This window comes from Littorina saxatilis, linkage group LG12 (genome assembly GCF_037325665.1).
Source record: "Littorina saxatilis isolate snail1 linkage group LG12, US_GU_Lsax_2.0, whole genome shotgun sequence".
NCBI classification, from domain to species: Eukaryota; Metazoa; Mollusca; class Gastropoda; order Littorinimorpha; family Littorinidae; genus Littorina; species Littorina saxatilis.
In genome coordinates, this window is record NC_090256.1 from 33,840,930 (window position 1) to 33,867,068 (window position 26,139).

A 26,139-nucleotide genomic window follows, 5' to 3' on the forward strand; every position below is an offset into this window, starting at 1 on the left:
CCAGCAATACCTAATTTTGTTCCATTTTCTGACTTAAAACTAAAAGCAACAGGGTTTTTGTTGGTACCGTTTTACATCACATGAGACTCCTTTCCCTCAAAGCTGTTTAATCGCTGACCCTTTCCAAATACATTTGTGAATTAACTGCCAACAGTTTTCTTCACCTGGAGTATAAAGGGGTTAAATTAAACAAATTGCACTTTAAATCAGGTATGAGATAATGAAATTATAATATATAAAAGGCTTGAAAGCAACACCCCCCCCCCCCCCTTTGATTGTCAAAATACAGTTGTTTAACATGTCTGCCCATCACAGGTAGAAGTGGTCAAATCCAACCCTATCACTGCATTGGGTCAAGAGGGCAGGTAGGGTGGTATAGGGCTTCACAAACAGCCATGTTGAACTTGAAGGAGCAATTACTGAGGATCAGCCCACTGAAGCATGAAAACAATTACACAACAGCTGGTGACCTTTTGTTCACATGTTATTCATGGAGAGCAAAAAACCCATTAGCTAGCAAATCACAAAGCTCGCCACCCATGATACAATGTATGACTGCATGACTAACTGTTCAAGTTACAAGTATTATAACGTCCTCTAAGGACCTGAATCGGGACATGTATTGGTATTAACAGTACGTAGTACAGCAGTCCCTCTCATGAACGGACACCCTTGGGCCATAGCAAAACTGTCCGTACATTGCAGGTGTCCGGTCACGGGAGGGGGGACCACACCACCCCCTCCCCCATACACTCACACAGACACACAAACAACAGGATTGAGTCTATGCTAATCACTTCTTGTGGCTACTAAACAATAACAATAAACTCCTAATACTTCTTTAAACGTTCTGTAAAAAGGATTTGTATGAAAAGTGTTGAAAAGAAGAGATAAAATAAATCCTCAAGGCAGTGAACACACTCACCATGCACTGACATCGTATACGAAAGCAGCCACACAAACACAGCACAGAGGAGCGTGTGCAGATGCTTTGCAAGAATAAGCTTGAAAACCAGTTTGAATAAATAGCAGCAGATAGAGCTGCATGTCATGATCAAGTAATTTATTTGTTTCTTGTCTGGCTTTATTGACTGCATGCCGATCATGTTGCATGGCAGTGACTTTTCACTCTTCAGTCGGAAATACACTGTACATAACACAGCTCCCGCTCTCCCTCACTAATGCCTACCCCAAGCCGTGACAACTGATGCTTGGAAATTGTGTGGAAGAGTACACCTCTCTATTTCTCTCCAATGCTCTTCCTGCTGACATGCGGTGACACCGGACACCCCACAGAGTTTAGCCAGCTAACCCTCCACCCCCCTCCCCCTTTCTCTCTCTCACTCCCTCCAGCCATGTACTGTTGGGGGCTGTGGCCAGAGAGGCCAGCTGCACTGTTCACTCAGAGCAAAACCAGTTGACTGTGTCGTAACTTTTGACAAAGCAAGACAACTGAAGGGTTCATAGATTAGGCAACCGACTCACTGGTCAAGGCTGAGGGGAAACAAGAGTATCTTGTCAATGAAAGAGGTTACACACAGACACACGATGGGTACACATGCACTCAAGTTATCAGTGACTGTCATCACACCATTGCGGCTGTGATCTTTGTACCAAGAGCCGGACTGCTCTGTTATCGATTTTGTTGTGGTGAACATTTGACGATGGTCTGTCCGGACATTGGAGGTATGACCTGCTGTTGGGACCGAAAATGAGTGTCCGCGTCCACGTTTTGCAGGTGTCCGTTTAAGGGGGGGCAAATATAGAAGGAAAACACTCCGTGCCGAGCAAATGTGTCCGTACATGTCAGGTGTCCGCTCACGTCGGGGGCCGTACATTGCAGGGACTGCTGTACGCTAATGATTGGGTCTGATATTTTGTACTTGAACAAAACCAAATTGCCAGTCTTCTCAACTCACCAGCATTCAATTGGCTTAATAGTCTCTTAGTATTGAGATACCATGATGGTGAGGATGAGATGATCATGATGATGCATGTGTGTGTTCAATTTTTCAGATCCCTGAGACTATTTTTTAATTGCTGTGAGTGTGGGATCTCAAGACATCCCAAGCGCATGTGTGCATGCACATCGTACGGGGTGTTCAGACAGCCAAGACAGTATGTCTTACACAAAGTTGTCTTTGGGAAATAAATCTCTCGCACCTGTGATACAATATTGCTTTAATACTTCTAGCCTGCAGCACAGCTTTTTTCCCCGCTTACTTAGTTGAAAGAGTGAAACCGAAAATAGGACTGGATCCAAGCAGTATAATCCTATCTTTCAGAGAAGAGACACAGTCACATAGTCACATACAGGCCAACCTATCTTTCAACACCGCCCATTGGGAACCAACAAAAAGTGGTCCTTACACTTACAGAGAGGTGGACCTTGTGGAAAGGTGAATTATATGACATGGGAGAGAACTCTGGGGATCCAGTAGGGTGGTAAATGTAATGGACAGGTGGTGATGTTATCAAGAGCTGGTCGCCAGAGCAGGTTCAACTCGCTGTTATATTTTTGAAATTTACAATAGCAGGGATGTTTCATTCAATAAATGCTTTTTATTTCAATATTACATTTGCACTGTATATAAACAGGAGTAACAAGGGACTGCCATCTTTAAATACATCAAACAAAAGAAATAGAAAAGGAACAGAGCACAAACTGAAGTATTAACAAGAGGCGAAGCCTTCAAGGCTCCCGTAAGAAATCGACAAACAGTAACACAAACTCAATCACTCCGTCACACCTACACACACAGTAAGCATAGGTGACACGGTGCAAGAGTGGGAGACGCTAGATCTAGATCTGTCTGTCTGTAGCCTACTTAGGGGACACGACTGCCAGATCGACACTGCGCTTTCGACAGCGCTTCCTCGCGCAGACACTTTCTTTCTTTCTTTATTTGGTGTTTAACGTCGTTTTCAACCGTGCAAGGTTATATCGCGACAGGCGCAGACACTGAAAACACGCTGTGCAGATCAACCTGTAGGAAATCTCCTTTGGTATCTTCTTTATCTATTTTTCTGGAGCCGCTACGAAACCATACAATGTGAAATCGTCTTCCCCGAATTGGCGAATGCAGCTCGGTGAGAACTGAAAAGTGAATCTACACAACAATCCTTTACGCGATCTGACCTAACCTTGAACCCTGACCTGGTCTACATAGGCTTACCACATACGACACAAACCAGTCACCTGTTTTTACCCCCCCCAAAACCCCCCACCACCTGTTTTCTTTGGATACACATTTTAACTACATACGCGCCGACGAAATGTTGATCATTGCTTCAATACTTTGAAGCTGTTGCTTGGATAATAACCTGGTATGTGTAAAATTATTTCGGTGTTCAGTCAAATGTTAAAGTTTCTTTCACACACGCACGCACAGACAGACAAAAGTTAGCATCGCATAGGCTACACTTACGTGAGCCAAAAAACTTTTTTTTTTCCCTCTCTCACAACAAAGCCTGCATTCTTCCCCATCATAGACACACTAAAGTCAAGCATGCACAATGATTGTGAAAATCAGCCAAACAGTTTGCTCAAAAGTAACCTATACCTTCTTCAATAGGTCAAACACTAAACAGGGTACCACTGGTATGTGAAGTGTACAGTTAGGATCCCCAACAGCTCAGTGGATCCAAATGATCACCCAGGTGTTCAAAGAAGAGAAACCCCTATCAATAGGAGGCTACCGGCATAATGTAAACACTGTAAATTGTAACTGTAAGAGGAGTTTGTACTTGTACAGGTAGGTTGTACCAGACGCTAGGAGGACACTCATACTCTCAAGAAAGTGAACCTGACATGTAAAGCTGAATGGTTAAAAATAGCACAGCCTGAACAGTGAGGTAAGTGTGGGAGTAAAGAGTGAAGAATGCTGTGTTAGCACACAGTGAGGGCTACATAGGGGTGTGTCCATCTCTGGAGAATGTTAAACCTGATGTACCACACAGGTGTGTACAGTAGGTGTCACTGACAATGTCTACAATAAAGAGGAACCCCCTCCCCCTTTTAAGACCTGTGTTTTTAAGAGAAAGACCGTCCCCCCTTTTAAGACTCTAGTCATTCCTCAGATTTTCTGTTCATAATGTTTGTAAAGTTGAACTTCACTTTAATCAAAGAAAGACTCCCTCAGTTTTAGGGAACAATTTTCCGTTTTAATGTCTCCAAAAGGTTTGTTCCGATGTACAGACAGTCTGGCCTCTGAGGTTTGTTCTGCTAAAGCTCTGATCCTTTTCTGTTTGCGTACGTGCTGCAAAATGTGCACTCGAGGATTACACCAAATGATTACTGAAGCTTGTTGCACTCCTGCCGCAGTGGTTTAAAAAACAACATGAAAAAAAGAACCCAGAGGCAGTTCCTTAAAAACACAAACCAAATGACCTGACCTCCATAACACCAACCCTTGTATACAATTACATGTATGTAATAGTGCATCATGTACATTTAATGATTTACAACCAAAAGTCATCACCCAGCTTCCAAAAGCCAAGGCCAGGGTCAGAAGACAGCCCAAAAAACTGAACTTGTATCACAAATATTTATGATAGTATTGACACGACTGCTAAAGAGGAAAACACACACACATGCGCACACTCATGCATGCACAATACACACAGTGACACACTCACAGTCACACACACCAGAAACATTCCAATATATCATACAGACTGCCAGCAGGACAAAATAAGTAAGATAATCACCTTTTTTGCATTTGTTATGATAATCACTTTTCTTGCACTTAATTGTTATGTTAATGAACTTATCACCAACAAATCACAGCTATGAAAAAGTCACTATTTATTGCATAAGTCAGGATCAGAATAATTAGTCCAGAAAAAAAGTTCTGGCCTAGGTAACAATGGCAAAAACATTAAGGAGTATATATAGGTACTAGGTATATAGGCCAAAACGATAAATAAGCATTTCTTTCCTCCTCGTTACCCAGTGTATTCAAGGCAAGGCCTTCGCGAAGTTTCATTACTCACAAACTGTTTCTTGTTTCGTTTAAATTATTTAAATTTTAGCACTTGATGGAAAGTACAAAATGAGGAAATAAAATATTAATTATTTTAGCAAAACAAAACAAACAACAGAGAGAGAGAGAGAGAGAGAGAGAGAGAGAGACAGAGAGAGAGAGAGAGAGAGAGAGAGAGAGAGAGACAGAGAGGGGGGGGGGGAGAAATGAAATAAAAAATGTCAAAAGAATGCCTTAAAGGCACAGTACGCCTCCCGTAAACCATCACAGAAACTGTCAGGCTTTTACATTCAGTACACCCTTCCATTTGAACGCTCACCAAACGGGAACATCCTAGGTGCCCTACGTAAAGAGCGAGCAATTTTCAAAGAATTAATTTTGCGGATTGTCTCAGTAAACAATCGGACCGTGGTGCGTTTTGGCGCTAGACCTAACTTTTAAAATCTAAATAATAAATTGACAGCTTGTTACACAAACATTCTTAAATCATAAAAGAATTCTTTTTTCATCAAGACAAGATCAGTACAATTCGAAGTTTTGAAAGTTTGAAAAAAGAAAAGCCTGGAAGCAGGGTCACGCAAGGTCGTGGTTCTTGTAGCGACGACGGTTTATGCCTATCACCAGTTTCTCTGAAGAGTCAAAAGCATATCGCTAGAGTTCTTGTGAACCACAGCCGTTTGTTTCGTCCATAGTCAGAGGTACATAATAACGTGCTATTGCAGATAAGCTCACATCGAGTCGCATTCAAATTAGTAACTGACGACTACATTGTGAAAAAGGGAAACTGGATCACACGTGTTCACGATGGCTTAGGGGTAAGATAAACCACGCAAAAATAAATTCTTTGAAAATTGCTCGCTCTTTACGGAGGGCACCTAGGATGTTCTCAAGTGGTGGGTGTTTAAATGAAAGGGTGTTTGTACTGTGTGTAAAAGCCTGACAGTATCTGTGATGGTTTACGGGAGGCTTACTGTGCCTTTAAGTGACCAGCATGAATCAAATTATACACCTGAAAATATTCTTCAACAAATCTATTGGCCTGAGGGGTTAAATTAACACATCAGTCTTGCTGTCAAGCCGAAACCGTCACATTGACTCACACTTACAGCCAATAGCTCGACCAAATGTGAAGGAATGTGACTGTGAGAGGGAATACTGTGTAACCACTCAAGTGTAACAATCTGTCAACTATCGCTGGCACAGCTATAGCGCAGCTCTTGATGTCGCGAGCAGTCACCGGTAGTACAACTTCAACTACAACTTGAAGTTGAACAGATTATTTTAGGTTTTCAACTTACCAAATGTTAACAGAGGGAAAGCAGTGATGGGCACAGCTATAAAAGAAAAGCCTATTAGTACTTATTAATAGTTGGAGTTGAGTTACCTTGCTGCCACTCAATGATTTATGTAAGTTCTCAAGCAGAGAAATGGGCAACCGGTTGACTAACAGTAACACTGTGGACATGTGGACATGTTCAGTTGTATGCAAGAAATATATCTAGGCATGCACACTATTACTAAGTGCTTTTTAAAACTAAAAATTACAAGCTTAACCAGGTGTTTTTTATTTGTTTTTGTGTGCCTGTTTTTGTTGTTAATATTTTTTTGAAATAATTTTTGACAGCTGGCAAACTTTCTGAAAAAAAGGAGAAAAAAAGAGAGAAAGAAAAAAAGAAAGAAAGACTGAAAGGGAAAGCAGAAAGAGAAGCTGTAAACTACAAGATGCACAATGCATACGTGCACTTCAGCTTCAGTTTTAACTGCCGACACTCCTCTTCTTTTGTTTTACTTGACAAAGCACAGCTTGGTACGCGGATCTAGTGAAACGAGTGACAAATCTGTGTGGGAGGAGAGGTGAAATGGCAAAAACTTTAGGAAAGGACTGCCGGTCATTCCCTTACCTGATTCCATTCTGGGTTTAGCTCCGATTTGACCACCTCTGTCTTCTTTTTCTGCCCTGAAACAAAACATTCCACCACATAAATATTGCACGACACCACAGAAACACACAACGTAACTTGGAAAAGGAAAAGCAAAACTCGAGCCGGTAGGTGCAGAAATGACTCTCAAACACGACTTTGTTTACCCTTAAATTCTATCGTTGCATACGGATCGCATTTCCCAAAAGTTTCAGGATTCGGAACGTCCGTAGCGCTGGCAACAACAACTTTCAGCGACATGGTATTGTTTGTAGTGCACGAGCTTCGCGCTATCTCTCCATGTTCGTGATTGCAGTGGTATTGATTTCCCCGAGTGCAACACAGACTGGACGTTCCTTCACAGGCACACCCCAATCATCCGGGCTCGACACGGGAAGCGACTCTCTTTCGACAAGCACGATTTAAGCTTAGTTGATTTCGTACTTAACTCCCCTGTTGTGTCAATGAACGTGGTAGCTCAATAAGGTGTATTTCTATTTTTAATAAGGTACAGGCATCTTTTGCTTTACCAAGAGGAAAAAGTAACAAGTGAAACGAACTTTGTTCCACCGGGAATCAGAATCTGATGCGGTCGGAATTCGGCACGGCATTCACAAGATTTGTTTATCCTACATACGTGAGAGACACCCGTGAGATAATCATGTGTATATCATGTAAATGAGGTCATGTCAAGCAAGTCTGGCAGGGACCTGTTTTTCCACTGCTTATGATGCCAAAGTCACCGAGACAAACGTCATTATAGAAACACAAACTGCGCTCGCTAATTACCCTCGATGAATCTTTAGAACTAACACGTCACGCCACACTTTCAGAGTGACGTTTCTTTGCTTTGACGTAATAGATTGCACGAGGCTTTAGAAGAGATCGAGGTTCCAAAACAAGCGTCTTCAATTTAGCTGCCTCGAATGCAGGACCGTCATTTTCAGTAAAATACACGTAAGTACAGTATGTAGGATAAACAGAATACTACATGGCTTGCTGTGTCGTACCAGATTAACACTCGTTGCTTTTTGGCTCACGAAGTGTAGCCTATGCGATGCTAACTTTTGTCTGTCTGTGCGTGCATGCGTGCGTGCGTGCGTGCGTGCGTGTGTGATAGAAACTTTAACATTTGACTTAACACCGAAATACTAATTTCACCTAGTTATTATCCAAACAACATTTTCAAAGTATTGAAGCAATGATCAACATTTCGTCGGCATGTGTGTAGTTAAAGTGTGTATCCACAGAAAACGGGTGGTGGGGGGTTTTGGGCGGGTAAAAGCAGGTGACTGGTTTGTGTCGTGTGTGGTATGTAGACCAGGTCAGGGGTCAAGATCAGGTCAGGTCGCGTGAAGGATTGTGGTATAGACTCACTTTCCAGTTCTCATCTCTGCATTCGCCGATTCGGGGAAGACGATTTCACATTGTTCGATTTCTTAGCTCAAGAAAAATATATAAAGAAGATACTAAAGCCAAAGGAGATTTCCAACTGTTTGATCTGCACAGCGTGTTTCCAGTGTCTGCGCAGGGAAGATCAGCTGTCGAAAGCGCAGTGTCGATCTGGCAGTCGTGTCCCCCGTAACAATGTAAGTACAGACAGATCTAGTGTTTACGATTATTACGATTTTGCCTCATTTTCAAAACATGCTCTGTCATGGTTCTGTCTGTAAAATGTGGTGCCTTTCTACAGACAATTTGTGAATGCTAGATATACCTAGATCTGTATCGCGTTTCATTCCAGACTCCTCTCTGTGATTGTACTATTTGCACTAAGCTTATCACGATTCGTTAATGTAACGTTTGGTAAACTCACCTTGCAACAGCTTCCTTGGCTTTGTTGGCATTTTTTTTTCAAGGCAGCACAACGTAAGATTAGCTTCTGTTGGACAGCAGGTAGAATGCGAGTTTTGAGACAACGACAGTCGTCCAAAGAAAGCTTGCTGTGGAATTTTGTTCTACATAATGGCACATGTGATTCTGTATTTTTCAGCGGTTAATGTTAATGGTTTATTTTTTCCTCTGTTGATTTCTTCCTTCTGAGTTGATCGTTATCATTCAAACAAGACCATCAGATAGCAAGGGTGGATCCAGGAAAGGGGGGCACACCCAAACTGTTTTTCACGAACTTGAAGGCGCGAAGCGCCTGAATTGAGGGTGCAAAGCGCCCAAAAATGCCAGGGTGGGTCGGGTGCATGCATGACCCCCCCCCCCCCCCCCGAATCTCTCTCTCCATCCCTATAGGGGGGGGGGGGGGGTCCGGGCCCCCTTTCCCGCCCTCCTCCTAAATCCACCACTGGAGAGTACCTTAGTTGCTCCTCAAAATGGACTGTGAATAGTGTGTTGACTCTGTTGACCGTCAGAATTATTTTAAGAACCAGGCTGCTGCAGTCAGTTGACATGTTTGCATAATGTAGGATTCCCATGCATGCTGCATAGGTAAAGTAGCTTGTATAACCCGACTATTCAGTATCAAAACACTGTTTTTATTTGTGTAGGTTGTAGTCATCACAACTAATCGTATTTTGCCTTTAGTTTTGTTTCAGAAAGGAGGATAAGCTACAACAAGATCGACGCTATATGTCAGATATGCCTCAGCCACATGACGACTTCTGAATTTAGATCCACTCGGCATGGTGACACGTCTTGATGAAAAGTATATGACTGAGGACAGCAGTGGAAAAAGTGACCACATGGCAGGTACCTATTGCTTATAGTGTCTGCAGTGCAAAAGACAGATAAGCTGATGGTAGATTTCCAAATGAACACAGCACCCGCAGATCTACTGCTGATTTAGGGGTGTGTGCGTGGTGTGTGTGCGTGTGCATGTGCGTGTGACGGAGTGATTTGAGCTTGTGTTACTGTTTGTCGATTTCTTACGGGAGCCTTGAAGGCTTCGTCTCTTGTTCAAATAGTGAACAGCTCGCTTTTGCTCGCAGTTCTCTATTTAAAAAAAACCAACTCGTGTAAATCTGGTACGACACAGCAAGCCATGTAGTATTCTCTATGTCCCGACCACTGCAAGACTGGTACCAGGTGATGTGCTTGTGTATGTGTGTGTGTGTGTTCGTGTGTGTGTGTCTCAGTGCTTGTGAGTGTGAAAGGAAAAAGGAGGATCCAGACCCGTAACAAGAGTGTGATTCCAATGTGCCAGAATGAGAATGGTGGTGCCAGAGGGAGAGTGGTGGTGCCAGAGTGAGAGTGGTAGTGTCAGAATGAGAGTGGCGGTGCCAAACCGGTGACGGAGTGAGAGTGGTGGTGTCAGAATGAGAGTGGCGGTGCCAAACCGGTGCCGGAGTGAGAATGGTGGTGACGGAGTGAGAGTGGTGGTGACGGAGTGAGAGTGGCGGTGTCAGTATAGGAGTGGCAGTGCTAAACCGATGCCGGAGTGAGAGTGGTGGGGTCAGAGTGAGATTTGTGGTGCTAGAGTGAGAGTTGTGGTGCCAGAGTGAGAGTGGTGGTGCCAGAGTGAGAGAGTGGTGGTGCCAGAGTGAGAGTGGTGGTGCCAGAGTGAGAGTGGTGGTGCCTGTGTTAGAGTGGTGGTGCCAGAGTGAGAGTGGTGGTGTCAGAATGAGAGTGGCGGTGTCAAACCGGTGCCGGAGTGAGAGTGGTGGTGACGGAGTGACAGTGAGAGTGAGCGTGGGGGTCAGTGACGGAATGACAGTAGTGGGCATTGTGTGGGAGTGACGGAGTGAGAGTGCTAGAGTGAAACTGAGTGCCAGAGTGAAACTTGTGATGACGGAGTGAGAGTGGCGGTGTCAGAACGGTACCAGAGTGGTGTGAGAGTCAGTTGTGGTGCTTCCAATGCATACAGTCAAACCGCTGCCGGAGTGAGAGTGGTGGTGACGGAGTGAGAGTGATGGTGACGGAGTGAGAGTGGTTGTGTCAAAGCGATGCTAGAGTGAGAGTGGCCCGGTGCAAGACCGGTGCCGGAACTTGGCGTGCCTACCAGAGTTAGAGCAATGGGCATGGAGTGAGGGTGACGGAGTGAGAATGTGAGCGACAGACCGGAGTCAGGACGAGACTGTTTTTGTCGGAGTGAGAGTACCTCAGAGTGATGCTCTGAGAGTAAGTATGTGTAACATAAACATAGATAAACATAAATCATCCAACGACACTGATTTACGGCGTCACAGCCAGCTTATGATTTCAAAGCAGCTTCCAAAATGAAACAACTGAAAATATTAAAAATACCAATGCCAAATACTTACAGGACGTCTGAACATGTAACTCGTCTGCTTCGTCTGGAATGTGGGGACTTGACTTTTAACTCTTGGGCCATGGATCGTTTCACGGGAGACAAACCGCAATGGTGTTTAACTGTGATAGTTTTGCAATAAGTAAATTGTCTCCCTTCAATCGTCGACGGCGTTCATTTCTCAGAGCGAGAGTTGTTTTCAGAAACTCTACAAGGCAAAATGTGAATAAATTCTACACGCCATAGCCGTATTACACATACCTTTGTTGTACCCAGCACCTTCTTATCACAAGATGAGTTGTAAAGCCGCATTTTTTATCCAAGAGCTGGGATAATCAACTTCACTAACCAAGTGTTGTTCACATGCATGATTTTCAACAAACGTTTGTCAACTAAATTTAGAAGTCGTTCGGAATTTGGTTAGATAAAAGGAGCGAGGTGCGATCAGCCATATGAACCATATTGAAAACGGACTCTCAGTCGGAACTTGTCTTACTTTATTTAAACTTCCTGAGCGTGAACGAGAACAATCAGAAACTTAATCGGCGAGAAAATCGGAGTAAAATCGACCACGTGAACAGCACTTTTAAAGAATATAATAGTACTATTCAATCCGACGTAATTAAGAACAGGGTACGAAAACAGGTGTAACACGTCAACGGTGCGGAGAATTTCACGTACGGTAAACTGTATTTCACGTACCGTAAACTGTACAATCATACCATGGGACATGTCTGAACTTTCGACAAAAGGAGCATCCAATTTTTGTGTAGATATCGATGTCGTCATGGGAATTCTGGCGTAACTCGATTCTTGGCGATTTTGATGTTTTTGTGCTTTAGACCAGAGACATAGATAGATGTATGTATGTCTCTGTTTAGACTAAATGAATCTCCATGAGAAATATTCTGTTAAATGCGAGTGGCAATAGTTGATGAAACATTCTTTTATATTTCTATTCATACCAGATACGAATATATAAGGCCAAAAAAAAAAAATTGTCTGTTTCTGGTCACCCGACCGACCCTAAATTTCGGCGCCGACCCTAAACTTTTTTTTTCCAAACTCAAAAATTTTTTGTTTTGTTTTTGGTGGTAAAGGACAGGGTGAGAAAATGAACAACAAAAACGTGTGAAAACGAAAGTCCGCTGACGATTTGTAAATGTGTTGAGTGTCTTGTCTCTATGTATAGTGAATCCAGTCTCTTTGCGCGATTTTTAAAGTTAGTTTTATTGGTCTACATTTGGGGTAAAAAAAAAAAAATAAAAAATAAAAATAAAAAAATCCCGACCTACCGACCCTATTTTTTTTAGCCATGTTACCAGAAACAGACAATTTATTTTTTTTGGCCTAAACAATATTCCATAAATTAAAAAAAATCAGATTTGTATTTCTCCAAAAAAGCTGTTAAACGTGAGTTATGCCAATATTTTCACGACGAAGTCGATAAGTGCCTCTGCATGCGTCTTGAATGTGCCGTTTGTCATTTCTTCCGTTGATTGATTGATTGATTGATTGATTGATTGATTGATTAATTAATTCAATGACTGACTGACTAATGTGTGATAAGGTGATATTTGACTGGATACAAGTGTGTGTGTGTGTGTGTGTGTGTGTGTGTGTGTGTGTGTGTGTGTGTGTGTGTGTGTGTGTCTGTCTGTGTATCTGTGTGTCGGTGTGTGTCTGTGCGTGTGTGTGTGTGTTAGTATTGACTTATTATGCGAACATTTAATAAATTAAGGCCATGACACACCAAGCGCTTTGGTTCTTCCAGTCTTTGTCTTCGTATATAGATATCGTTTTATTAATTCATTCGTTCACTCATTCATTTATTAGTTTATCTTTTGTCCATTTACTTATTTAAAAAAAAATTGTATTTGTATTTATTAATTCATTTATTTTGTTCTATTCATTGTTTATTTTGTTTTGTTTCGGGTGCCTGTGAATATACATGTATACATATGATTGTTGTTGGTGCAGAGAAATGCCAGAGACATCGTACTAATGGGCTTTAGCGGTGCCGCACGCTATTTAGGTTCAGTCCTGCGATAATGCCACGGCTGACCTTTCTGACGAATCTGGAATTCTTCAGTTCCAATTTTGTTTCCTTCAGCAAGTTTTCATATACATGTAATGTGACGTGCTATTCTCTGAGGGGCGACCGTTTCGAAACAGAGGCAGAGACAGACAGAGATACAGGGTTAGGACACAGCCCCTACAGATAAACAGAGAAAGACAGATGGACAGCCAGACAGAGCACCGACAGGCAGGCAGAGATACAGACAGAAATACAGACAGACAGACAGACACGCACGCACGCACGCACGCACGCCAGCACGTACTTACGCGCCACGCACACACACACGCACGCACGCATGCACGCAAGAACGCACGCACGCACGCACGCACGCACGCTCGCACACGCAGACACCCAAACACACACACACACACACACACACGCACACACACACATAAACACACACACACACACAAACATACGCGCGCGCGCACGCACGCACGCACGCACGCACGCACATATTTTCAATCTTGATAAAGCAAATTGCAACTAAAAGGTTCACACCTTTCTGCTGGATGCGCCACGGATTAGTAGCTCAAATCAGTGTATTATCTTACTTGTTTGGGATTGTCAGTGAATAATTAAGACTCACCAAATTTGGCTAGTTTGATAGAAATTAATCTTCTGTATTTGAACTAATGATCCAAGCCTGAACAAAACCTGAGATAGGTATGAATAAGCCGGTATAATACTGTTGTAATAAGGACATGGACACGACACGTGGAAGCTTAAATGTGAAGAGTCTGGCTTTTAGAAGTCTGTCTTTTACATGGCTTTTAGAAGGAAATATCGGCACAGCTATATTTTGAAGGAAGGTATAGGCAACTCTGTAGATACTACTTTTTCATTTCCTCGTCATTTTCGTCCATGGCCAACCGTGTTTTTTTGCTTGTTTGTTAACTATCCTCCTCCAGGGGGCTCCTGCTCCTTTTCCTTCTTTTCCGCCTGTGTGTAGTTGTTTGTTGTCTTCACAAGTTTTAAGGTTCCATTCCCTGTACATATTCTTGGACAGTTTAACATACACCGTATATTGGATTGCCCCTCAGGGTGAGATGAATTTGGTAAAAAAGTTACGTTGTGTTGCCATTAAGTAATCACGTCGCGCAGAGTTAGCACAGAGTTCATGTCTAGGCCCTATAGCCCATTTACAGGAGAGAGCTATCGTTTCAACTCGTATGCAGTATGCGGGGACATAACGAAATGTTGTGTGTGTGTGTGGCAACAACGTTATACTCTTTACATACAATCAAGGTCCTCAAAGAAAAAGTGTGGCTTACTAGTTCTGAAATCAGAGTCCTGTCAGTGGTTACCCCCTAATAATGGTGAAGTGATATTCCAGTGAAAGCATAGGTCAGTTGTGTTGTGTGTGCAGGAATTTGCTCGCAGGGTGGTACTCACTGGTACTCAATTAGAGACAATACGAGGGTGAGAACACTCCACCACCCCCACCCCACCCCAACACCTCGCCCCCCTCATAAGGAGAGGTAAACTAATTGGTATTATCATTTGTACGCAATTTCAAATTCATGGCTGACATCTTGAATCAGGGGCCGCATTGAAAGTTCATGACTGATACAGAATCAGGGTCCTCACACAGTACAGACAGTTCGTGTTTGCATGGCTGGCACAAAACAACTCATGTAAACGTGGCATTGCACAGCAAGCCATGTATAGGGTAATGTTGAACTTTAGCGTTATGAATTCATAGCTCAGAATCCACTACAATTTAAGCCTCCATGCAATTTTGCAGAACCTTCTCTTGTAAGCATAACAATTCATTTAATAGTCCAAGCATATTAGAGAACAACGTTGAAGTGACAATGACTAGGTTTAAAATGTCCCTTATCAGAAAGTTCAACCTCAGTCCTTTGATGTTTATTAAACACATTTTCATATAAAGTTGGCGCTTCATATGGAAAAGTGGCTTTGAAATTGACCCTAATCCTTCTTTGGGCTCTGTAAATGTCGTTTGGGGCTATGGTTGTAAAACGGTATCTACTGGTCACCCCAATGTATAAACTGAAAACTCTTTCTGCACCAGAACACGCAGAAAGGATTGTATCTGCCTGATGTCTGATGCTTTTCAAAATCCCCAACCACTAACACCTTCAAAACGGACATTAACTGACACTGTTGTTTTTCCCTATATAATCCTTACTATTTTTCCGAGTCGTCGTCCTGTTGTGTATTTAGCTTGCCACAACCTCATACATGGTCCTAAAAGTTAAAGTTGAAGAAAATACTAAAGATAAATGAACAAGCTGACGCAGTGTCATTCGCACCGTGAATCCCCCCATGGGAACATACTAAAGTCTGGTTCCAAATAGGCTCAATTTCCTTCTATTTCTTTGTATTTCTGCCTCGTAGGGGTAGGGGTGTTCAAACCAAAGGCACCTTTAAACCAAAATTCAAATCACACATCTTACAATACTAAGACACTCAGCAGTCAAAGGGTGTCTGCTGGTAAAAAATTCCAAACAATCCTAAAAGTACTTCACTACTAAACGTGCTTTTAAAAAGAGCCGTTATTTTTCCCTCTATAATCAGTATTGTGTTTTCTGCGAACATGTAGTCTATTTAGATGGTTGTCATGTGCACATGAGTTGCTAAAGCGTTTTCAGTTGGGCATATGTCGAAAAGCAAAGAATTAGCCCTTTGAAAACCATCAGAACTGTCACACAAAAATAACATTTACCTATCTCACCAACTGACCAAACATAGGGCTTTTCCTTATGTATTATGTATTGTCGTGTTTTTTGTAGCATACTTGTGAAAACAGCCACCACTGTTGTAAATGATACTTTAAAGAGCATTATTTCATTTTTACAGTTGAAGGACAACCTGGACTGCCGTATATTACAGCTGTTTTACAATCAGCCAAAATTTTCTTAACAAACGTATGTTAAGAACAACTCCCATAGTGAAATTGAAGGAAAACAAAGTGAAAACCCCCCTGCCATAGAGGAGCTAAAGAATCAACAATAAACGACTGCATGGATAGCTTGATGCACGAATGCATTGCGGACATGTTTGTCTCCAACCAAGAGAAAGTTCCAAAAAATCCCTTTTGTGCTTCTTATTATACAGTGACGTCAAAGACAGCCTTTTCTGCTGTTCATACATTCAGGGGTTATGGTTACACTAAACGACGTAGTTGTAGCCATACTGCCATCCAGATTTATTTTTTCCTTGCGAGCAGTCACAGGGTGTTTGTGCTGTCTGCCAACCGTCAGACGACCCCGCCCAAGTCTGTTAAGGGACCGTTTGACCGTTATAGAACGCGTCTTTTTGATTTTTTAGCACATTTGGAAACGGTTGATTTTTATCCCTACCATTGTTTCCAAACATTATATAGGAATGTTTTGTGAACAACGGATAATAGCCGCTACTCGCATGTGTAGCAAAAGTGAGCGTACATACTCACCCTGGTCGTCCAGCCGTTGTCCGTTGCCCGTCTTCATCTGTCTGTACAAATCATTACCTTTGGATTTTTCTCGAACGCTATGAAGTGAAGAAACACCAAATGTTGCAAAATGTTGTATGACCCCAAGAGCTCAAAAAAGATACTTGAGAACCTTGACCTTACCTTAAGGTCAAGGTCACAGGGAGAATGAATGTGGTCTAAAAACTGCAAAATTTCACATTGTGCCAGTTTTCTGGAAAACAAATTAAAAACAGCGGGCTTAGTTTTGTATGGTATACAAGAAAAAGAAAGCCTTATCTTCTGATACCATTTTGGTTGACCTCGCTTCAATGTCAAGGTCACAGGAGTCCTTCAAAGTTGAATTGTATACATGTTTTGAAGTGACCTTGACCCTGAACTATGAAAACAATCTTTCAAACTTCATAATTGTGTGGGGCACATGTTATATACTGATATTGAGCCACATTTAGTCACATATCATCAAGGTCAAGGTCACTTTGCCCCTTATGAAATGTGACTGAAACGGGCAATTGAATCACTAAAAGTGACAATGTCTCTTTGTAGAAAGTGCCAATAAGTATGTTTATGCTTCCTATGTCTTGAATTGATAGCCTTGTGATGTGTGACCTTTGATGATCTTGACCTTGGCCAAAGGTCATGTGTAATTTGGTAGGAAAAATCTGTAAACCAGTTCTAATAGTGTACAATGTCCTTGCCAGCTTCAGTTGTTAGACCTTCACCTTCAAGGTCACCTGAAGGTCAAGGTCACTTTAAGACAAAGGTCAAGCATGAGAGTCGCATGGGCTTTGCTTTGTTAAGATTTTTTACCAAGACACATGGATTTCTTTACCCGGCTTGGTCACATTTTTCATAGGGGTCAATGTGACCTTGACCCTAACGATATGTGACCAGATGTGGCTCACTATGAAATTCTAACAAACGCCCCACTCAGTGTTTAAGTTTGTAAGAGATATCGTCCATAGTAAAGTTAAAGGGGCAAGCTCACATCAAAATATGTCTACAATTCAACTTTGAAGGGCTCCTCTGACCTTGGCATTGAAGCGAGGTCAACCAAAATGGTATCAGAAGATAAGGCTTTCTTTTTCTTGTATACCATACAAAACTAAGCCCGCTGTTTTTAATTTGTTTTCCAGAAAACTGGCACAATGTGAAATTTTGCAGTTTTTAGACCACATTCATTCTCCCTGTGACCTTGACCTTAAGGTAAGGTCAAGGTTCTCAAGTATCTTTTTTGAGCTCTTGGGGTCATACAACATTTTGCAACATTTGGTGTTTCTTCACTTCATAGCGTTCGAGAAAAATCCAAAGGTAATGTTCAGTACAGACAGATAAAGACGGGCAACGGACAACGGCTGGACGACCAGGGTGAGTATGTACGCTCACTTTTGCTACACATGCGAGTAGCGGCTATTATCCGTTGTTCACAAAACATTCCTATATAATGTTTGGAAACAATGGTAGGGATAAAAATCAACCGTTTCCAACTGTGCCAAAAAACCAAAAAGACGCGTTCTATAACGGTCAAACGGTCCCTTAACAGACTTGGGCGGGGTCATCTAACGGTTGGCAGACAGCACAAACACCCTGTGACTGCTCGCAAGGAAAAAATAAATCTGGATGGCAGTATGGCTACAACTACGTCGTTTAGTGTAACCATAACCCCTGAATGTATGAACAGCAGAAAAAGCTGTCTTTGACGTCACTGTATAATAAGAAGCACAAAAGGGATTTTTTGGAACTTTCTCTTGGTTGGAGACAAACATGTCCGCAATGCATTCGTGCATCAAGCTATCCATGCAGTCGTTTATTGTTGATTCTTTAGCTCCTCTATGGCAGGGGGGTTTTCACTTTGTTTTCCTTCAATTTCACTATGGGAGTTGTTCTTAACATACGTTTGTTAAGAAAATTTTGGCTGATTGTAAAACAGCTGTAATATACGGCAGTCCAGGTTGTCCTTCAACTGTAAAAATGAAATAATGCTCTTTAAAGTATCATTTACAACAGTGGTGGCTGTTTTCACAAGTATGCTACAAAAAACACGACAATACATAATACATAAGGAAAAGCCCTATGTTTGGTCAGTTGGTGAGATAGGTAAATGTTATTTTTGTGTGACAGTTCTGATGGTTTTCAAAGGGCTAATTCTTTGCTTTTCGACATATGCCCAACTGAAAACGCTTTAGCAACTCATGTGCACATGACAACCATCTAAATAGACTACATGTTCGCAGAAAACACAATACTGATTATAGAGGGAAAAATAACGGCTCTTTTTAAAAGCACGTTTAGTAGTGAAGTACTTTTAGGATTGTTTGGAATTTTTTACCAGCAGACACCCTTTGACTGCTGAGTGTCTTAGTATTGTAAGATGTGTGATTTGAATTTTGGTTTAAAGGTGCCTTTGGTTTGAACACCCCTACCCCTACGAGGCAGAAATACAAAGAAATAGAAGGAAATTGAGCCTATTTGGAACCAGACTTTAGTATGTTCCCATGGGGGGATTCACGGTGCGAATGACACTGCGTCAGCTTGTTCATTTATCTTTAGTATTTTCTTCAACTTTAACTTTTAGGACCATGTATGAGGTTGTGGCAAGCTAAATACACAACAGGACGACGTCTCGGAAAAATAGTAAGGATTATATAGGGAAAAACAACAGTGTCAGTTAATGTCCGTTTTGAAGGTGTTAGTGGTTGGGGATTTTGAAAAGCATCAGACATCAGGCAGATACAATCCTTTCTGCGTGTTCTGGTGCAGAAAGAGTTTTCAGTTTATACATTGGGGTGACCAGTAGATACCGTTTTACAACCATAGCCCCAAACGACATTTACAGAGCCCAAAGAAGGATTAGGGTCAATTTCAAAGCCACTTTTCCATATGAAGCGCCAACTTTATATGAAAATGTGTTTAATAAACATCAAAGGACTGAGGTTGAACTTTCTGATAAGGGACATTTTAAACCTAGTCATTGTCACTTCAACGTTCCCTTCACTAAAGTGGCTAAGATGCCTGGACTATAAGATACCTTTGAAGTTACGGAATGAACCGTACTGATGCCTTTCATTTGCATGGCTTTTAGAAGGAAACATGGTCACAGCTATATTTTTGAAGGAAGGTAGGCAACTCGGTAGATACTACGTTTTTATTTCCTCGTCATTTTCGTCGATCAAATGACCAAATTATGCTTTAAGTTTCGAGCTCAATCCGTCCATTAATTTCATGAAAATATTCTTTGGTTTGATTAAAGGGACTCGTATCAAAGTTCAGTCAATAATGCCCCTGGCTTGTGAGCTATATGAATTTACATTGACTCAGTTTAAGATTACCCATGTATAGTTCTCTCTAAGTTGAAATCAGTGTCTTGGATGCTCGGCCACCACACGACAGTTGATTAAGTACGATGGTCAACTCGCAGAAATCCAAATTAGTCCCGCGTGAAGTAGAAACCATTATCGGAACGGGTCGGCACCAAACTGCCGTATCTCTGTTACTGCTCGGAACAGGAGGAATTACGACGTGGTCCTTGTCGCCCCAACACCGGTAAATGTCAACGGCACCTGTTTTCCTCTCAGCCTGCTTCCTGATTGCGGCGGTGTAGGGGCAGTTTGGGTCCTCCGCCTGCGCGAGCGTTCAACTCAGGGACTCTTTCAGTTTTATCCACCTCTTGGAGGAAAATACATTCACTCCTCGATAGTCAATCTGTAAATCACGTTTGACTGACAAAACTGAGCCAATTTGATTAGTCACGCGGTCTTTTTAAAAAGTAATAGGCCTAATTTTTAAGCCATGGATTGACTAAGCCAATTTCATTGATACGGTTTCCTTTTCTGTAGTTCTAATGCTGTTTTAATCCGTTGTGTCAAATCACTGTCTAAACAATGGATGTTGCTGACTTGACTTTCGTCACTTCTGCTCTCCGGCATATTTTTTGGGTTTTCCTTTAAATGTGCGCTTGGGAATTTTATGCTGTCCTCGATCACATTATTTCGCTTTCTTTATTTTATATTTTTTATATTATGTTCTGGTACTTTGTGACAGTTATGATAAACCCAACTCGGATACCTTCAGTTTTACACAAGTTTTTAGTCAATTAGATTTAAACAGACCGAAACCGGTGACTGGCTTTTTTGTTCCTCCTTTGAACATCCTTTGCATTTTTCTGAAAATATTTTTGATTTATATTGTTAGTGGCATACGACAATTTTTGGCGTCATAGTAACATTTATACAACAAACAAAAACATACAGCAGATAGATGTTCCGGCACCAGTATTCCCTTGAACACATTTGAGGATGAAAGTCGCTTGTTCATGCAATTCAATGCTTGTTATTCTCTCAGGCGCCAGGAGAATGGTTCCGATTAACTCTCACTTACTCCATTACACATGTCGTATGCGTTTAGATCGCTTACTTCCCTTTGTTTATCAGATCTCTAAACAGCGCTATGCCTCATTTGCTTAAGATTCCATTGAACAGTTACACAGTATCTTTCCGAGGGGAGACACAAAACTGAATGAGACAAAAGCCACGTCTGAAGGAAATAACAATCATGGTAAAGGAGCCATTGAGTACTGGCGATTAGACACCATGATTTGAAGAGAGTTTGATCAGCGATAGATCATGTTTTGCACACGGCACTTAGAGCTGTGCACACGACACTCCCCCTACTGAAGTCTGCCTTGATGGCCATTGGAGTAGACAGATATTTAGGAGCCGCTTGTTTTCGCCACGAAGTCAAGTGTTATCGGCTTGAGAAAGTGAAAACCTGTGAGAGCCTTCCTTATCTCGGATCACAATTCTTGTTCTAATATTTTTTACCTTTTTCGTGCACCCAAAGAGCAGTCCTCGGAAAATGTGCGTTTTAATGTGGTCCTTAAATTTAGCCCAAAGTCGACTTCGTGAAGTCTTTTTAACGAAAACTCAGTGCTAAAGCGTCGTGCGGCCAGCTTCGCGAAGTATACTTCGCCCAGTTAAGGACAGGCTTTAAGGGTTAACTCCGATCACTGCTCTCTCATATTTCTCAACTAAAGTCGGATTACAATTCTGTTTCTAATATTATTATCATTATCTTTATGTGTGCACCCAAGCGCACTAACGCGAGTGTGTGATTGCAGGATCGATCAGGACTGGCTGATTAGGTCTAGAACAACTTCGATAACTTGCCAGCACATTCTGAAGTGTTATCGGCTTGAGAACGTAAAAACCTGTGAGGGGCTTCCTTATCTCGGGTCACAATTCTTTCCCCAATCTATCTGTACCTTAATTTCTGTTTGCACCCGGAGAGCAGTAAAGCGAATGTCTGTTTTGCAGGAGCGGCTGAAAAAGGAAGGGTCTACTACGAAAACAATTCTCTTTCTATAACATCTTATCTAAAATGATATTTTTGCAGCCAAATTGTGGTCAAGCTAATGGCAAGTGGCTTGCAACGTTTTTTCTTTCGAACACTTGTCGAAACGTCCACCAAGACTGCACCCCATTTTAGAGGCCCGGGATATAGTGTGGCCAATGGCGTAACCATGCACTCAGGGAAAAAAATGGTACGGTATCCTGGGAGATCAGAGAGAGCAAGAGAGAACACAGTGAACACGGAACTGCACGTGCGACAGGAGATGAACGAGGAGGAACAACACTTCACACCAATGTCAGTGTCAGCATCGTCAGATGGGTTATAATTATGATCCTCAACATTTTGGAACACAATTGAATTGCCCTTTACAACAAAACACACACGCACACACACACACGAAACCCCGAAAAACAACAACAAAGTAACAAACAAAAGACCCACAAAAAACGACGTCGACAACAACAACAACAACAACAACAACAACAACAACAAACATAACAAAACAAAACAAAACAAAACAAAGCAAAACAAAATAAAACAAAAATAAAACAAAACAAAAGATTATCAAAAACTCTTTGGTTCTTATTCATTATCAAGATCGCCTTCTTCTCCTGTTATTAGATCTTCTCAGATGCATGGTCTCATTTGCTTTTGATTCTCTTTTGGATTCTGCTTCTGTATGGGCACTGCATGAAGACGGTGACGGTCTTGATAATATGATGAAACTGTGAGGAAGTGTAATTTTGGAATGCGGCCAGGTGGAGGGAGGGGTGGTCTTGTTCCATGTATGCGATCCTGGGCACATAATGATGTAGTGATCTGAGAACTGTTTTTACGGGAAAGACTGATTGTGCTCTTTGTTCAGGCTCGTTCAAAACTGGTGTTGGGATGGTGGGTGCAGATAGCAAAGGTGTTTACATGATGCCTGTGTTTAAACTCATTGTTCATAGGCCTACTCATCAGAAGCTCTTGGATTCTGGTTTCGTATGGGCACTGCATTTTGAAGACAAAAACTTAAACCCATTAACAACTTTGGGATTTTGATTCTCTAAGACGGCACCAAATCTGATTTATATGATGTCTGTTTGTAAGTTTGTTGACTCATTTAAACACGTCGATTCTTGTCCCATAGGGACTATGCATTCAGACAGCAACAGTCTTAATAATGATGTCTTTTTAACCACTTCAAGTTCAGACTCATTAAATACGCTTTGATTCCGGTTCCGCCGGGGCGCTGTGATCTCTTTAAGTAAATGCAGATCGGACGGTATACGTGTCACATCCTGGTCCCAATGACAGTTCCCATAGAAAGCTGCCACCTGAGTGTCATTATCACACTTTCATACCCTGGACCCACCAGCATCAAGACTGATTACCTTTCCTTCCGATCTGTTGGTGGCATGGGCCGAGGCCGCGGCGTGCACGGCTCTCAGGGGAATAGACGTGTAAAAGGCCGATAGACTCTATATATCACACAGTGTAAAAGGTGGAAGTACAGGACATTAAACGATGGGGCTGTGTATGGTTGACCAATAGTGCCAAAATACTTCTTTAAAAAAAAGAAGAAGAATAATCTCTGATATAAATATTATTCTCTGTCTCTGCTGTAGACGCAGCCAACGATACTATTCGCCGACCTGGACGCTTCGTTACACAGTTCTCAATGACACAACTTTCACAAAATTGACAGTAACCTCAAACTATAGAACTTAGGTTATGTAGCTCTGGATATGCCACCCGTTTTGTTTGTTTGTTTGTTTGTTTGTTTGTTTGTTTGTTTGTTTGTTTGTTTGTTGGTTGTTTTTGATGAATCATGCTTTCACGTTCCACTTCCCTTTTGGCACTTGCGCCTCACCATACTTCTCTACTCTTTTCCCCCAGGAGTTTATTGGAGTTTTAAGCGACAGTCATACCCTCTGGTAATAAGTTTCCTTCTTTACTTCTTTGTTTGATTGTTGGTTCTGCTTTACTTTTGAATTCCAGGGCTTAGATGCACAGGAAAGTTACCGGCCCGGCAACCGGTGGGGAGCCAGCCGCGGTGTTGGATTGGTTGAATTTGAAATTGGTTGTGCCTTCAACTAATCAGACCCCGCGGTTTGCTCTCTCCCGTTAGGGTGGCACCCACTTTCGGTTCGTGCCCCTCAGCCCAGCTCGCTTTTAGCACCAGCGCCTCACCATACTTTCCCTGCGCTGTCCCCTTGGCGACCAGCAGAGAAACGGCGGCGAGCAGTTAGCGCGGTAGTAACGACAGCCAGAGGTGTGCAGCATGTGCCTGACATGTGGCTCGTGCACCCAGTCCACTGGAGACCAGTACAGTCGTGGAGACCTGCTTCCTCTTAGCTCTGGCAGCTGCCGACAATTCTGGCACACAACGTGCACTGCACGTGATTCAAGGCCTGTAGCCGTAGCAAGCTGAGCTGAATCAATGGAGGGTTCGGGCCTATAGCTGCGTGTAGAAAGGGGGAACTGTATAAGTGTATACTAGATCTGACGGCCGTTTCTTTGTGGCGGCGAGAAGGTTAGGTTTTGGTGAGTGCACGGACGTTACTGAAATAGTGGGCATTGCGAAGATTTCGAGATACTAAAAAAGGCGAGATAAAAGTGACTTGTATAAAAAAAAAAAAAAACTCAATAATGCCACTGGATTGTGAGCTTTAAATTAATACATCGCAATAAAGAGAAAACACACCACTAACCAGGTTGCATGAGAAAGTGCACCAGTTTACAGATAATCGCTATAAAGTTCAACATTACCAAGGCAAGTACATCTCTGAAGGTGCTCATGCATATACGCGAGAAAACATGGCGGCTGCGCGTCTTGCAGTCTCCTTGACCGCCCAGGGACGGTCCACCGGCGACCCTTTGCTTTGTCTGTAAAGCAGTCGTATTGAAATTTTGGTGAACTTGGAACAAAATCGTCGCACATATAATACTCTCTAGCCTGCTCGCTTCCCTCGTATCTAGCTGCCTCGCTGTGCGTGCCTGGAAGAAACGCAGGACAGTCGTAATCCTGTGTCAGATACTCTGTAGTGACCAAACAAACAGGAGTGACAGAGGACGAGAAGCAAAAATGGAAAAATAAAAGCGAGGCTTGTTTGATGAATTGCGATACATGTGCACATGGAAAATATGCTGTCACAGAACTGATTATGATCAAAATTTAGCAAATCTAAAAATGATGCACGATACTATTTCGCCGCGTGATAACGGGGGTGTTAAGGACATGGAAACAATAAAGAATAAATGAAACGTGCAGCAGGCAATATCAAGTGTGTGTGTGTGCGTGTGTGTGTGTGTGTGTGTGTGTGTGTGTGTATGTGTGTGTGTATGTGTGTGTGTCACGGTAAGTGCGTGTTTACTTTGTGTCTGTGTGTGTGTGTGTGTGTGTGTTAGTGCGTGTGTATGTGTGTAATTATGTGTGTGTGTTTGTGTGTGTGTCACGGTCTGTGTGTGTGTGTGTGTGTGTGTGTGTGTGTGTGTGTGTGTGTGTGACAGAGAGAGAGGGAGACTGAAACAGAGAGAGAGAGAGAGAGAGAGAGAGGGAGAGAGAGAGAGAGAGAGAGAGAGAGAGAGAGAGAGAGAGAGAGAGAGAGAGAGAGAGAGAGAGAGGTATTGAGAGAGCGCGTACGTGTGTGTGCGTGTGTGTTTTTTCAAACGCCTATGGCACTGGAGGTTTTTTCCGGAAGAGAAGGAAGGGGGCGGGAGGAAGGAAATAGGCGTTTACAGTCCCAGAGCGTACTGCCGGTATAGGTAGGCTATATACAGGTTATAGTACCCGCCAATCACTGCACTTTGGCCACGCCCATAATTATATAGAAACATTGACAGTGTGAAGACATAAAAAATTCGTCTGTGACATATTTGTCATCCAAGAGATGCTGCAAATTTCCATTCTATTTATTTTCATTGCTAATTGATTAGTTTATTGGTCGTTCAGCATTTATACAATGCAGTGGAACCATATAATTATGTAACTGATAAAGGGTAACTACAAGTTAGACTTACACGTGCGTTCTTAATTGCTATTAGGTTGTTGCAAAATATTATAAGATGTTTGGTGGCTTGTTGACAGACCCGCTATGTTGTTGGTCCGAGGGGGGCATATTATCGTCTTCGGTTTCATCTTTATCGACCAAGGCCGAAGGCCCAGCTGGTTATGAATGAAAACT

General features: G+C 42.3%; 1 protein-coding gene and 1 long non-coding RNA gene across 4 annotated transcripts in view; one reads left to right on the forward strand and one right to left on the reverse strand.

Annotated features, from left to right (window-relative positions):
* The window catches only part of LOC138981786 (myoferlin-like), a 121,838-nt gene extending 114,564 nt beyond the window's left edge, over positions 1-7,274 (reverse strand). For all 3 annotated transcript variants that reach the window (XM_070354864.1, XM_070354865.1, XM_070354863.1), the window contains exons 1-2: positions 7,072-7,274; positions 6,887-6,942 (exon numbers count right to left, since the gene is read on the reverse strand). In XM_070354864.1, the coding sequence (XP_070210965.1) occupies positions 6,887-6,942; positions 7,072-7,165 (150 nt within the window). In that variant the 5' untranslated portion in view covers positions 7,166-7,274. The remainder of the gene's footprint in view (positions 1-6,886; positions 6,943-7,071) is intronic.
* Positions 7,275-8,090: 816 nt separating this feature from the next.
* Positions 8,091-25,214, forward strand: LOC138983304 (uncharacterized). Its single transcript, XR_011461072.1, has 3 exons — positions 8,091-8,493; positions 9,451-9,604; positions 23,954-25,214. It is a non-coding gene; the product is annotated as an uncharacterized lncRNA (long non-coding RNA).
* The last annotated feature ends 925 nt before the right edge of the window (positions 25,215-26,139 follow it).